This window comes from Chenopodium album, chromosome 25, assembly GCF_948465745.1.
Source record: "Chenopodium album chromosome 25, dcCheAlbu1.1, whole genome shotgun sequence".
Classification (NCBI taxonomy): Eukaryota; Viridiplantae; Streptophyta; class Magnoliopsida; order Caryophyllales; family Amaranthaceae; genus Chenopodium; species Chenopodium album.
The window spans coordinates 6,283,124-6,299,394 of record NC_137858.1 but is presented as its reverse complement, the minus strand read 5'-3'; the positions used below and the strand labels follow the sequence as shown (position 1 = coordinate 6,299,394).

The 16,271-nt window shown below is 35.7% G+C and overlaps 2 protein-coding genes across 2 annotated transcripts; both read left to right on the top strand.

Moving 5' to 3' along the window:
- Window positions 1–4,014: 4,014 nt before the first annotated feature.
- On the top strand, window positions 4,015–9,666 carry LOC145613556 (uncharacterized). The gene is made up of 9 exons (XM_081668669.1): window positions 4,015–4,018; window positions 4,150–4,240; window positions 4,326–4,390; window positions 4,485–4,556; window positions 4,670–4,741; window positions 4,842–4,913; window positions 5,020–5,085; window positions 5,171–6,052; window positions 6,341–9,666. Exons 1-9 carry the CDS (start codon window positions 4,015–4,017, stop codon window positions 9,664–9,666), a joined length of 4,650 nt encoding a protein of 1,549 aa, XP_081524795.1.
- A 3,982-nt stretch (window positions 9,667–13,648) lies between these two features.
- Window positions 13,649–14,756, top strand: LOC145615679 (uncharacterized). The gene is made up of 2 exons (XM_081670737.1): window positions 13,649–13,740; window positions 14,016–14,756. Exons 1-2 carry the CDS (start codon window positions 13,660–13,662, stop codon window positions 14,628–14,630), a joined length of 696 nt encoding a protein of 231 aa, XP_081526863.1. The 5' UTR covers window positions 13,649–13,659; the 3' UTR covers window positions 14,631–14,756.
- The last annotated feature ends 1,515 nt before the right edge of the window (window positions 14,757–16,271 follow it).

Here is a 16,271-nt window from a genome sequence, read left to right as displayed (position 1 = left end):
GACCATGAAAGCGAAGTGGGTTTGTTCATTCGAGGTCGAAACAAGTCTGATGATACCAGAAATGCACAAGACGATATGCTACAAGCCATCCTCTTCCAGATTTACTTATCTATTTATTCCTGTAACTTCAAAACATTATTTGCTGTGATTATTTCTACAAAGTACTCAAATGCAAACATATAAATCCCAGATGAGTATTATCCAACATTATAATAGCTTCAATTTCAAAGCAATAAAATACATCAATTCAATGCAAGAAAGCAAAATTGGGTATGAACTGCAGTATTTGATGAAAACAGAGACATTAATTCATATAAACATTGATTTATTCATGTAATTTCAGCGCATAATTTGCTCGAATATACTTCTAGAAAAAATAAACAAAATTGCAAAAGTTGAAATTCCCAAATGAGCAGGAAATTAATCAACCTTGTAACAAAATTCAATTGCAGAGCAAGAAATTGCCACAAAATTCAGTGAATAAAACGCAAAATTGGGAACAAATTGCAATATTTGTTGATAACAGAAACACTAAATCAGTAAAAAAAAATGTAAAGAAAGAAAAAGAAAAACATCTATAAATAGAAAGGAGAAGAAGAACAAACCAGAGAAATGGCAACAAATAGCAAGGATTACTCAAATGGAGAGAAATGCCATTGCAAATGCTTCACTTTGATATGTTGAGCAGAGCTTGAGCTTCCCTTTTTCTGCAGATAAAAAAAAATGAAAAACCATAAAAGCTTGATAAATTGGGTTGGATTGGGTTTGATCCATATCATTATTCGGTTTGGCCCAATTCAATACTCCATGTTTTATACTAGTATTATTTTTTATTGTAAATTTTTAAGAAGAACTACTAAAGTCTAAAGGACACTACTAATGAAAAGCCATAAAAGCTTGATAAATCCCTAACTCTTAAAAAGCCCCGAAGCACCCTTGCTGTTGCACCCGAATTGCTTCTAATTTTACTGTTCATTAGGAACAGTAAAATTACGCCTCTGCCCTTAGTTTCCCTTGCTGGAGCACCAAAATTCTAGGGGTAGGATTGTCCTTTCGCGTTTTCCCTTGCTTGGTGTACATTTGTCAGCTGCTGTTGGCCACGTATACAGCTATGCTTCTTGGGAACCATATTTCTTTCTTTATTGATGTAATAATCTTTGATGTAATTAGCCAATTTATTTGTTAATTGCGTTTTCTTCTCTTCCAGAGCATATTTCGATGGCTTTTTCTTCTCTTGCAGAGCATTGTTCAATGGAGATGGTTGTTGCTGCTTTATATATGGTGCTTATGGATTATTATAAGGTGGGTTTTCTGTTTTTTCTCCTTTTTTTTCCCCTGTGAAATTAAACTCTCTTTGATTTATGGTTGGCTGTGTTAGTTTGCTATTTATTTTGGAATTTAATTTTGTATGATTTATGTTAGTGGTAGAGGTTATGGTGCTGTTAGATAAGTTGGTGTTTAATTACTGTGATTGGGAAATTGGTCTGGGCTTTTTTTAATGAATTGTTATTGCAATTTAGTGATTAGTTAATTTAGTGATTAGTTATTGCAATTTGTTAATTTAGTGATTAATTATTGCAATAGGAAAATTGGTTTGGATTGGATACTGTTGGTCTACAGTGTTTGCAAAAGGAATTATGTGGCCAGCTGTTTGGGTTGTACTGCAAAATTGCTAGAATGATTATTGCATTTAGATATACTGAGTAGAGAACATATTTTATTTTCAAGGCTTAAAATACTTTTGTGATGTACTTTTTTTTTTAATTAAAATATGTATAGGTGTGTCCTTTGGTTTATTTTTTTGCCTTTTATACCAGCACATATTTCTCTTATTTCTTGTATGTATTTGTTTGTTGTTCTTCATATGCTGTATGAGAAAAGGTTGGTGCTATGAAACTTTGGCTGAGGCTGTTTTCTTTTGGCTAATTTTGATGGGAACACTGTATGATAATGGAACATATTTCACTGAAACTTAGTTATATAAGCAGATTTCTATATTGACATAGTGATTCTTGGATTAAATGAGTACTTGACCTTTTGGACTATATAAAGGAATGTAAATTAACTTGAAATATGAACTACAGGTTATAGTTTAGTTCTTAATTAGTTTATGTACTTTTGCTAATATTGTTGTATTTTTGAAGATTTAGCTTAAATGTTGTTGCTTATGTTGCTTTTTTTTGGGTGTTTTATGTGTTTTCTTTTGCCTTTTTGCCCCCCTCTTCTTGATGAAATAAAACAGAACAATAGGAAGCTGCATCTTGGGTTAGCTGTGGTGGTGAATCTGCGCAATACTAAAATTAGTAAGTTTATTTGATGAATTTGGGCTTGAATGTTTTGAGTGTATGTGGTTTCTTAGTTGCATTGCTGGTAGATTTTGTAATTTGCTAGGTGTGCTTGAAGACTATAAAATAGGTGTGCTTGAAGAAATAAAATGAAAATGCAACACATGTCTAAGCATACACAAAAAATAATATTTGCTGGTAGATTTTGTAATTTGCTAGGTGTGCTTGATTAGTTGGTGCTTGTGTTGCTTTAATTAAGATGCTACTTTTTACCGGTTACAGGTTATGGCCATTCATCCAAACAAAATTACCATTCCATTTCGACCTTTATTAGGTCAGGTGGCTGAATGCTTAAATTTCCCTGAACCAGTGTATGGTTATGTAGATAAGGATAGGAACAATGCTTTTGTTCGTGTTAAGACTGAGTGTGGCAAATCTGAATTTGTATTCTTTCGTGGGGAGGCTAATACAATTCAGGAGTCACAGGAAAGGGCAGCTCAAAAAGCTGTACAGAAAATGATCGGCCACTATGGAGTGCGGGTGAATGATTTCACAGCTGATAGAGCAAGAATGTATCAGTTGTGTAGTAAACTTTATAAGCATAAGGTTGTTGAATTATGTCGTGAGAAAGGGTTAGAGATGCCTATAACTGAAGGCAATTTAGGAAGGAGAACAGCTGAGGATGTTGTCCATGTGACGATGAATTATGTTGGCTTTTTAGGTGCTGTTGTTACAAAAACGGGAGCAGAGGTAAGTCCATTGGAGACTATTTGGGCTGAAGGTTTGGGATTTGTGGCTTGGCTAACTGTGTCTTGCCCTCACAATGGAACTGGTATGGAATGCATTTATAGTGATCCTTGTGCTGAAGTAGCAGCTGCAAGACAAAAGGTAGCTAAAAGAGCAGTCCATTACTTGGTCACCCAGTATAACCTTGAGGTTATAGATGCTAATTACGGCCTTGCTTCAGAGAAGGGTGCTGCTTGTTCTGATTTAAAGGCTAAGTTTTATCATTTCAAGGAACGATTAGCTGCTAGAGGTGATCGCTTTCCTGAAGGAGACTGTGTGACTCCGACATCTGAAGGGTTTCAGATTCCTAAGCCTACTGTACCACCCTCTGCTCCGATGAAGCGCCGCTCAAGTGCAGCAATGGGCACCGCATCTTCTTCTTCTGTCAGAATTACAGAACCTTTGGTTTCTGGCATTCCTGAACTTGAGACTGTTTGGAAGCGCACTAAGTTTGCTTAGTTATTTAGTGTTATAGTTAATAGGTGCCATGGCATGATGTTTGCCTTATTATTAGCGTTTATGTTTAGTGTGCACTAGGTCTATTATACGAGCTTATGTTCTTACTTTTCTGTTTAGACTTAATGCTTCTTTTGAGTATGTAGAAGCCGCATGAAAGAAACCGTATGTATGATAAGGCTTGAATATAATGTAATGTACTTTCTAAATGAATGAAAGCAGCTTTTGATTGTCTTGTTTAGGTTTACATTGTTTTATGTTACTTACAGACATATTATTTGTCCTTTGCCTATTGTCTCTGAAATAGGTCATCGAAATTAATTTTATTTTCTATCAGGCCTGGTTAAATGTCGGCAGTAAGGTGGATCCAAAAAGTAATATTGGATTGTTGGTTGTGGTTTTGTGCAGAAATAAAAGCACAAAAAACGCAAGCTTTCTTACTACCGTATATCAGATCTAGAGGTGGTTTCAGCTGTGCAGGTGTTAGATGGGTGCGTTTGTGCAGTTAAATATTTTTTGCAGGAGAAACATATTTCTTATTAATTTTGAATATTGTGTTGTTGTGTACCATCACCTTAATGAATAGCTGCTTTATTGCTGTTTTACAATATTTATGTAATAGTTGAGGCGCCTTATGATTTTAAGAGGCCATCAGCTCAAGGTCGACAGTCAAAACGAGCACTAAGTGTATCATTGCCGCAGAATTGTATCAGGTACTAGGTTATTATGACACCTATGATTATGTCGGGTATAATTATGTAAGAAAATAAATCCACCTGTCTTTTATGCTTTGTATAGTGAGGGAGAGCAACCGAAAACTAAAAAGGCTAGAGCAAGGCCTTCGACATACATTACAGTTGGGAGTAAGCGTTTTGTTTTTGTTTATGGCTATAAAAAGGACATATATGTGCATCAATATAATAAGGTTTCTTTCTTTTTATTTATGATGCATGACAGAAAAACCTAAATGTACTAAAGCAACAGGTTCATCTTCGCGGAGTTCAGAGCAGTTAGAAAAGACGCCAAAAAGTAAGCATTGGTTTACTTTTGGGAGTTAGCGTATGTGTGCTGCTGTGTCGGGGAAATGTTTGGTTTCATTTACTTAGTGGGTTTTGTTCTTGAATTATTTTTGCATATGACAGAAAGAAGCAAGGCTACTCAGACAGCTCCATCATGTGCGCAGAGTTCAGAGCAGTTACAAAAGGCGCCTAAAAGTAAGGATTGGTGTAGTGCATGTGTGCTGCTGTGTGGGAGAAGTATTTCGGTGCATTTACTAAGCAAGTTTTGTTTTAAAATTGTTTTGGTATATGGCAGAAAGAAGCAAGGCTACTAAGGTATCTGCATCATCTGGACAGAGTTCAAAACAATTAAAGAATTTGGCGAAGGGTGAGATCATATTGTAATTACGATTTTCAAAGAAAATCTATATGTGTTGCTGTATAATATGTTGTTTACTACTTTCTGTTCTTTTTTTAATGTTATAATTTTACAGGGAAAAATAAAGCGCCAGTATCTGCATCGGCACAAACTTCAAAGCAATTAGGGGATGCGGCTAAAAGTAAGTCTTTATATACGGTTGCAGTTCATGGGATCATGTTGTTGTGTGATGGAATTTAACAAGTTGTCTTATGATAATGTTACAGAAACGCCTGTGGCTGCTGTAAGGAAGCCACTTCCTACACAACCATTACAGTTAGCTGCTTCTACTTGCTGTGCCAAATGTGGAGCTAAGAAATTCCAGTTTGAATCCAAACATTTCTGTTGTGGTGATGGAGATGTCAAGATAGTTGCTAATGATTATCCCCCAGAATTAGTAAGGCTTTTTACTTCAAAGGATGAAGATGCTGTGCATTTTAGAAAGTATGCTAGATTATACAATAATTTATTTGCTTTTAGTTCGATTGGCGGTAAATACGAAAGAGAAACGCATAAAGGAATATATGTCTTTAAATTACATGGTCAGATATATCATTCTGTACCAGATTTAATTCCGAATGAAAAAGGCCCAAAATACTTGCAACTGTACTTCTATGATGGTCAAAATGAACTTAAACATCGAGCAGATTATTTTCCTGAATTAAGACAAGATGTAATTGACATATTAATGCGAGTAACTAAAGATAATCCATATGCAAGATTCTTTCGTTCTTTGAAAGAAGTAACTGTCAATGAAAGTACTAACATCATAATAAACTCAAACACTGTGCCAGATCAGAGAGTGTATAATGCTCCCACTTCAGATGAAGTTGCGGCTATTTGGCCTGATAGTGTTTCGTCAAGCCAGAGTTCATGGCCGCATATCATTGTAACTGGAAAATCTACAGAAATTCACCGAATTGCCCATTATTATGGGTGCTATGACCCTCTACAGTATCCACTACTCTTTCCAAAAGGTGAATGTGGTTGGCATCAAGGCCTGAAAAAAGTTTCGCACGGTAGAGACAGGCAATTGGCCACTGAATCTGATCCTATTCAGTCTTGCGCGGTGCATACTCCAGCAGAGTTTCTGGATGCAGAAGTCGCCCGTGAGTTTGCACAAAGACTTTAATTTTTAGCATTGCTTTTATAACATTGTTTCTTTTATATAGGCTTGATAACTTAATGTTTATTATTTCCTTCGGTTATTGCTTAATTACTAAATTAGTATTACTTCTTTGGCTCTTCCCATTGGCTTTTATTATTATTATTATTATTATTATTATTCCTTTGGCTATTTCCTCTAGCATTGCTTAATTATTTGATGTTTTTTTTTTCCTTTCAATGATCATAACATTATTTGTTTTTGTTGATTAATTACTTCGTGCTTATTATAGGTGCTTCTGGAAGGCATACTAGGGCTGATAAGTACATCTCTGCAAGAGAATACTATGCCTACATGATTCAGATCAGGATAGGAAACATGCTTCTAAGGGCGGGTCGTGCTTTCTTGCAGTACATTGTAGATATGTATATTAAAGTTGAGAATACTAGATTAGACTTTTTTCGGAGGAATCAAGATACAATAAGAGCTGATCTATATAAAGGGATTCTTGATACTGTCGAAAGTGGAGAAACAAATGCAGCGAATGTTGGACATAAGTTCATTTTGCCACCGTCTTTTCTAGGAGGGCCTCGTGATATGAAAAGGAGATATCTGAATGCAATGGCGCTTGTGCAGAAGCACGGGAAACCTGATCTCTTCGTTACTGTGACGTGCAATGCAAATTGGCTAGAGATAAAAGCTGAACTGTTGCCAGGTGAAGCTGCTCAGGATCGGCCAGATTTAGTTGCCAGAATATTTCGAGCAAAGTTGATTGCGCTTAGGAAAAAAATCAAGAAAGAAAAAATATTTGGCAAGGTAGCCGCTATGATTTATGTTGTGGAATTTCAGAAAAGAGGGTTACCCCATGCTCATTTCTTGTTAATTCTACAGCCACAGTACAAGATGAAGTGTCCTGCTGATTATGATAAATTTGTTTGTGCAGAAATACCCTCTGTGAATCAACCCGAACTCCGTAAAATTGTGTTGCAGCATATGATGCACGGACCATGTGGGGAATTAAATCCAGAATGCCCTTGTATGAGAAAGAAAGATAGTGTATCTTCTTGTAAAAATGGGTATCCAAAGCAATTCACACCACAAACAACAACAAATAAGGACGGCTACCCATGCTATCGAAGGACGGATACTGGAGAACAAGTCAAGGTTAGGGGTGCTTACTTAGACAATCGATGGGTCGTGCCTTATAACCCTTATCTGTCTTCACTTTTTGACTGCCATTTAAATGTTGAGGTTTGTTCAACTATAAAGGCAGTAAAATACTTGTACAAATATGTTTACAAGGGACATGATAGGGTTGCCTTTAGTGTTTCAGCTGAGGATAAAAATTCTGCAGATGAGATTGCTCAGTACCAATCAGGAAGGTGGGTATCACCATGTGAAGCAGCATGGAGAATTTTTGGCTTTGACTTATTTGAGATATATCCACCAGTAATGCCTCTCTCAGTTCATATGCCAGAAATGAACACCGTGTGTGTTCGGCCACATGAAAAACTAGATGTGGGAATTGCAAGTGGTGTTTATGCAAAGACTCCTTTAATTGAGTTTCTCCGTTTAAATGCTGCTTCTGAGAATGGTTTGGGGTATTCTTATGGAGAATTTCCAGAGCACTATAGATGGGATGCTACTGCAAAAGCATGGTTCGGGCGGAAACGTAAAACAAAAATGGTAGGCCGTTTAACCTTCGTAGCTCCTTCTGAAGGTGAGCGCTTCTATTTGCGGTTGCTATTGCTGAATGTCAAGAGTCCTAAGTCATTTACAGATTTACGGACAGTTCACGGGTATGTATGTGCGAGCTTCAAGGAGGCGTGTCTTAAAGCTGGTATCTTAGAAGTGGACGATGCTGCAAACATCTGTCTAGCTGAAGCAACTGAAATTCAGCTGCCAATAGCTCTACGCCGCTTGTTTGCTACTGTCCTTATATTCTGTCAGCCAGAAGACCCTGAACAGCTATGGTGCAGATACTATGCTGCATTGTCAGAAGATTTTGCAAAAAAAAATCCTGGTGCAGAAACCAAAATTAAAAAGCTCACAGTGAGATCAATTGAGCAGCATCTAGAAGCTATGGGAAAGTCATTGGGTGAATGTGGTTTGGGTTCCTTAAGTGATAGCACTGATAGCGTGATTGACAAAACAAAGGATATACAAGACGCATTAGATGCCCCAATTCCTCAGAGCTGTATTGACAGTCGCAGCCTCTTAAATGCAGCTCAAAAGGAAGCATTTACGTCTATAATGGAGCATGTAACGCAAGGAAAACCAGGAGCCTTTTTTGTAGATGGTCCAGGTGGAACTGGCAAAACATTCTTATACAATGCGCTGTATGCAGAGGTACGCCTCATGAATAAGATTGTTTTGCCAACAGCAACCTCTGGCATAGCTGCAGCAAACATTCCTTCTGGTAGAACAGCACACTCAAGATTCAAAATACCAGTCGACAGTGATTGCTCACTAGCATGCAGCGTTTCTAAGCAAAGTAGCCTAGCAGCATTGATAAAAGAGACAGCTCTTATAATATGGGATGAAGCATCAATGGCAAACAAGCAAAATTTGGAATCCTTGGACTTGTTGTTGCAGGATATATGTGATAATAATATTGTATTCGGCGGAAAAGTAATTGTATTTGGAGGGGATTTTCGACAGGTGCTGCCTGTTGTTCCTAATAAGTCTCAGAAAGAAGCAGTTGATGCGAGTGTGGTGAGTTCATATATATGGAATCATTTAAAGAGATTCAGATTGACTGAAAACTTAAGGGCCAGGGAAGATCCTGCATTCAGTGACTTCTTGCTTGCATTAGGAAATGGAGAATTGCAAGCTATGGAAAGTGATCTTGTTCAGTTACCAGCACAGATAGTGAAGACTTTTCCGCCAGAAGAAGATCCAATATTAGAATATCTAGAATCGACTTTTCCAGAATTGAATTCAGGCACTTTGGATCCTAAATTTTTTTCGAGGAGAGCTATTCTAACTCCAATAAATGATGATGTCGATTCTATAAATTCGTTCATGATTGATAAGTTTCCAGGGGAAGCAAGAACATATACAAGCTATGATACTATTTTGGATGACACTGGCAACATATACCCTACAGAATTTCTGAACAAACTGTGCCCAGGCGGAATGAGTCCTCACAACCTTGTGCTGAAGAAGGATTGCCCAGTGATACTGCTCAGAAACCTGTTACCTTCTTCTAGTCTGTGTAACGGTACACGGCTCATATGTAAGAGATTTTTCTCGAATTTAATCGAGTGTGTGATTGCTGTTGGACAGTATCAAGGTGAACATGTGTTTATACCACGAATTAAGCTCAGGCCACCAAATTCTCAGAAGTATCCTTTTCAATTTCAGAGGAGTCAATTTCCAATCAAATTGAGTTTTGCGATGACTATCAATAAGTCTCAAGGGCAGACACTAGACCAAGTGTTGGTCTATCTTCCTCGATCATGCTTTTCACATGGTCAATTATATGTCGCCCTTTCACGTGCACGAACAGCGGAAAAAATCAAGGTCCTGTCAGTTGCTCCTGCTATAGAATACGCCCAAACATCTATTAAAAATGTTGTTTCGTACACTGTCTTAAAACTAGCAGGAGTGATCTAGGTAAATCTGCAAACAAAATAGCCTATAGTTACATATTAGCTTGGTTGAGAAAATATATATGCATTACAACATAAATCCTTAATTCGGTTTCTTTTACATGTTTACATTGCAGGAAATCCGGTTTTAAACGACCTACATAGAAGCCTGAAGCCATTTTCTGTATATTTCTGAACACCTTTTGAGCAATAGCATTGTACTCTTTATTATTTTGATTTTGATTATATAATATACATATGAAGTGCTCCTTCTTAGAAAGCAAAAAATCATTTATATCACTTATATAAATAGCTAATTATTATATTGCAATAGTAGTATCATAGAGTATGCTAGAAAACTTAAGCTATCTTTTAGGGTGGCTTTTAGAGTGGCTTAAGATCTGACAACCTATCATAGACTTTTCAGCCAAAATTTAGAATTTGGACTATATGAAATTTCTCCAATGAGTACTTTATGTTTAAAGACTTTTTAAAAAAACATATAACTTATTATATTCTTACATGTAAGTAGAAAATCAGACATATCAAATATAAAAAAAAACATTTTGAATACCTAACCAAAGCATAGAATGTGCAGTCTAATATTCAGAGTACAGAATTGCAAATCAGAAGTATGGGATGAACAGTATAAACAGTAACAGCAACATTTTTTTAAAAAAAAAAACCTCACTGGTTATTTTCCAATAAATCTCTAGAAGTATCCAAGGTTATTGTAGTCAATTCAACTGTGATTTTAAGGACTGAAGGTTTTCCTAAAGCACTATAAAAGCATTTGTTGCTAGGTCATGCGTTTTTTTTTTGGGTTTACAGAAGCAAATATTCTCAGCATTAATTCCTAAACTATGGAAGGTATGGTTTTTTCTTTATGCAATAACTACTCATCTGAATCTTTAGAATGCTTCTTTTCGTTTACCTTTTCTAGGAAAGTTATTGTTATTTAGTTGTTTGTTTTTCTAGCAAAAAAAAAAAAAAAAAATTATTGCAGATTCTATTTACAGTTGATAGTAACCATGAAATTCTGTACACATTTATATGCACAGAGTTGAAATTCAGAGCAACTAGACACAAACCACAGTATGCGTATTTGAATCAGTTGAATGCATCAAGCAAGTCTTACATAGTCAGAGTAGTAGTTGCTGAAAAAGGAAGGGACATACTATCTTCCAAAAAAACTGTCAGATTCCAAACTTTGCTACTCAAGGATGAGCAGGTATCTATTTTTTGCTTTAAAAGATTAAAAGTCCATATTATTTTAGGTGTGTTTTAAATGTGAGAATCTAAGTGCTTGCCACACATTTTTGGTTAGGTTGTTTTGATGTGAGAATCTGAGTCCTTTCTAAGTACAAACCTTTCATTATTATTATTGTATGTTATAGTCTTACTAATTTAGTGTTCACTTTTGCTCCATATAAAAAAGAGAAGAACATAAATTAATAAAAAGTCAATGGAAAATAGGCAAACACTTCTTAAAGATTTTAGACTAGGAAAAAAAAAGGGGAATTGATCTTCCTGTTACAAAAATGCTTAGACAATAAAATCAGAGTATATGATGCTTTTAACATGCTGCTTAGTTTTGTAAACTATTGACTTATTTTGATCAAGGTAATAGTAGGTGCTATATATCCATGCTGCTTTAGGTTGCTGCTATGTATTATATTTGTCTATGATTGTTTTAAAAAGACTTGGTCATAACTCTAATGTCCTATTATGTTGTTTGATTCCAATTATACATTCTGAAGTATGATACATGTAATTTCTTTGAATAAGTTGTTTTATGCACTATATTCTACGAGTCATGAGCATAAATTGCTATTAGTGAAATTGTTATTTGCTATTTTGTGCACTTTATTCAACGAGGTAAGAGCATAAATTGCTATTAGTAAATATACATGATCAGTTGTTACTTTGAATCGGATCTTCTTATAAAATAATCAATAAGTTGATAAGCGACATCTAGATTGATCACATTTTATACTTACTCTGTTAGTATCATTTATACCTATCCATCAGCATTTGTTATCACCATTCTATTAATTAGCTATAATTTATCAGCACACTTGGTTATGAATCAAAGCTCTCCTTCTGCTTCTCAGCTCGATCTGTGCTTTATCTGCTGGTACCTTTGAAAAAGTACAGATGAAGCTGAGAATTATTCGGATTTCCATTTGGTTATCGGCACACGATAATTTGAGCTGGTCTAAACAAAACAAAAAAAAAACATTATCATTATATCATAAATTTATTATAATTCGATCTTCAACGAAATAGTTGCTAATTTCTACAGGAGAGATGCATTATATAATAGGATTATTCTAATACGTTAATGATAACATTTTTTTTGCTTCCAGGTATGAAGATAGCTATTTATATTTATAACTTTCACTTGCACATTCAGACGAATGCATTGGACTAACTAACAAGCAGAAGCAGATTGTTGAATCTTCTTTACAATGAGATGCTAATAGCATCGAGTGGCTTACAAGTTTTTGTTGCAATATTGTAGGGCAACAGGATGCGAGGTACTTTATTTGGAGATCAGATTGAGGCTTTTGAAGATGCACTGCAGTATCTAGGAGAATATGATATTTCATCTGCACCAATCAAGTTTATAGATGAAAAATGGAGAACTGACCTTGATCAGTTTCCTTACCAAATGACTTTTGGCAGTAGAACTGTAATTCAGCCAGTTGATCCCGAACTTGGACCAGTTTTACCTAACTACCATCTCATAGCAGCTATTCCTCGTGCAGTGGATCCAGATGAGAGATATGGTAAGATAATATAACTTCACATGTTCGAAATAACTCTATATATATATTAAAAATACTAATCAGCATTGTGTAATAACAGATGTTGTGGGAGTGGTTCTTTATGTAGAAGACGAACCAAGAAGAGTTGTAGGGAAGGATGGAGGACGAGATAGTTTAGTGCGAGAAATAATCATCACTGATCAGAGGTTACTTTACATGACACTCAGTATCAAACAAAATATAAAATTTTAGTTAATCATGTTTGTGTATATCAATAATTAACTATGTGTTTGTCACAAAACAGCTGCGATCAACCACTCTCCATCTCTCTGTGGAATGACTTGACAGAACCAAGATACTTCGACAGATTAAAGAACTGGGCAGATTCGTTTCAAGTCATAGGATTTAGAGCACTCAAACCATATACTCGTCGTGGTGAGGCATAAACTGCTATTATTAAATAACTCAACATTTTAATGCCATGAATATAATATTGCTGCTGCTTTATGTAGGATTTTCAATGAACTCGAGTATGTCTACTCGCATTATATATGAACCTAAAGGAGAACGTGCACGTGTGCTGCAAGACTGGTAAGTCTTTTTTTTTTGCAAGAGATGATTCAAAAATAACAGCACTATAAATCATGTTATTTGCTAATTCTGTTTCCACTAAAACTTATGCCAGGGCAAAACTCTTCCACCAGAGAATAGTTGACAGGCAGGCAATGGTATTAGATGTCAAATACCCAAGTGAAAACAAGAAGATCGTTTCAATTGCTGATCTGAAGCGGAGAAAGGTAAGGCATTTCTCTTACTGTTCATTATCATATGTCTAATTCACACCTAACTAAAAGTTAGATATGTGAAATCTAACAAATATTCATAACCTATAATATGTTCATAGCCAAGCAACACCATGCAAGAAGAGATTCTTTGGATTGAAGTGACTATTCAAAATGCTGATTTAGAGAAGGTGAACGCATACACAGGATGTTCTAATTGCTCAAAGCGCACCAATCTCCCATTACAGAAGCGTTTCACATGTCCTTCTTGTTCAAACAAAGAGAGTATCTGCTCAGAGAGGTATATGTATAAGGACTTATAAAACTAAGTTCATTTAGTAGCATTATGAGCGACATTTAAGTTCAAAATTAGACTCTATTTAATGTTATTATGCTTAATAACATAACCTTATTGTTTATACTAGAGCAACGTTTAAGTTCGAAGCTAGCGATGACACAGGAAGTATGGCATTCACTACATTCAATGATGATACAGAAAGACTATTCAGAAAAACTGCTGCAGAAATCCATGCTATAAAAGAAGAGGTATATAACATTACAATGACCACTTTAGCTCTTTAGTTTCATATTATTTTACTTTAAACTGAGAATATACATAGAAGAAGCACTTAAGCAACTTCTTCTTAGCAACTGTTTCTTATCATTAAGAAATTGCTAATCATGCCCAGTATTACACTTGCCTTCAAAGAGCACACCACATAAAAAGTCTTACAAACCTGCAAAATCATAGATGTAGCTTTTACCTGTTACATTTTTAGAGCTTATTTCTAATATATGCTGCTATGATGCATTCAATACAGAGTGATCGCGACACATTCAGAGCTATTCAGAATACGCTTAGCAGCATCCCGTTCTATATTCAAGTAGGGCCAACTTTGCATCTGGCTCAAAACAATGTCCTAGAGTGGGCACTCAAATCTGTGCAGCTGAAAGAAGATCCTAACACACAGGAGATTACAGCTGAAACCCAAGGAGCAAATGAAACGCAAGTGACCAACATCATGACTGAGATGCAAAGTTCTGAGCCATTTATTCCTATGCCAAACCTGAAAATCTCTTCAGGGAAACATCCGCAGCTAGATCCTTTTACTGAGGAGCTTGAATCACCTCAGCAAAGTTCTGAAATGAACAAGCAAGCAAAATCTGCAGGGAAAAGGCCCATGGAAGCTGAAGCTGAGCAAGACACATCACAGTTGCAGAAATCACAATCTGCTGCAAGTAAAAAGCTTTGCTTTGGTGGAATGTCTCCACAGAAGAGCAGCAAGAGTCAAGGCCGAACCACATCTCTGAGAAGAGGTAATGCTGAGGATGCTGCTGAATTGACTGAACCTGATCAGAAACACACCACACCTATCACTGTGAAGACTGAAAAAATCAAACATGCCTCCGCTGAACCAGCCACTGATGGAAATTAGTGCCCGATATATCAGCTACCTAAAGAAGACGAAGCAATGTATGTAGTAAGGTGATCGACTATCTAACATCGACCAATTAAGGTGCATTTCCTGCACACCTTTTGAAAATTAAATATATTGCTGCTCTCAAGTATCTAAGTAACCATAGCTGTTTCCTTTTGCTATGTTAAAAATATAACTGCTCGAGTTTATCTAGCAAATGGCACATTAGGTGCCTCATGTTTTGTCTCTAGCATCTTCTAAGGATCAGCTTTAAATAGGTCCTTATAGTTTTATGTATATAGATGAAGGATGCTGTAGAAAGATGTCTTTTGAGGGGTTTCCTAGAAACAATGACAGTGGTTATTGTTTCTAGCAAACAACTGATTAAAACTCTGCCTTATGTCCTCCTATTTATATAAATCTATATAAAAATATGTTTAGTAAAATTGAACTGCTTATCTTGCTATTACACTTATATGTCTTGCATAGACCTTTTAAAGAAAAACAAATGAAAATGTAAGAAATCAAGAAAATATGCAAGTGACAATATATATTACAACTGATAAAATACTATATTTATTTAGTGTACACAAATACAATTTAAAGATACTAAATCTTAGGCAAAGATAAAGACTAAGTAGTCTAAGAACATACTCTTAAAACAATAATTCTACAACTTAAACACAATTAGCCTACAGCTCCTAAACTGGTCCAAGCAACAACTCAAACAAAGTAGGATAACCATGTCGATAAACAACTAACGCTCCAACTCCGTCGACAATTGCTTTATCTTCATAGAACAAATTAACTCCATTCTTCAAAGCACTATCAGTGATAATATTATCCTCCTTTGTTAAATGCAGTTCAACATGCCATTGTTTCATTCTATGCCGAAGTAAAACTAAAGTGCAAGGTTCTATTTCATAAAGATGAGCCCTTGCAAAAAATAGAGGAATCACCTGTATAGAACATAAACTATTTCAATTTCTGACAGCAACAATTTATGATCATAATCAACTATAAACGAACAACTCACAATTTTTCCCTGGAAAATGGATCGACGATCAAACACATACTGAAATGACGGATCAGAGCATTGTTCTTGCATTTCAGTTAAATGCCTATCCATTTCCACAGCACTAAGAGGGAGCCTTCTTCGAACAGGGATAGTTTGATTAGTAGGAACATTTACATGTGTTTTTTCCTCCCCAAATGAATTATACATTTTGGTATGAATGATACCATTACCCATGAAATACAATATCAAAGTATCTCCTGCTTCTAGATCATTATCTGAGATAAATTCTTTCCAACCTGCATCAATATACATACCAGTAATAGACTTTCCAATGCAAGTCTTATAAACAACTATATCCCATGCAAGTCCATCTTCACCACGGTAAATTCGAAAAGCTCCACATTGATCTGCTAGAATGTGATAAAACATGGAAGGAATCTCCTAAACAATACCAACAATTACCCTAATCAAGGCCACATAAACTTATCAAGTTTAAAAATAAACTTTATTTTAAAAATAGCTAACTATACCACTGCTTGTAAATGCTCTTCATTCAATCTGTGAATCCACTTCATTGTGCAACTGCCATCGGCCTAAAATACCAAAAGGGGGAAAAAAAAAAAACAAAAACAAACATACAT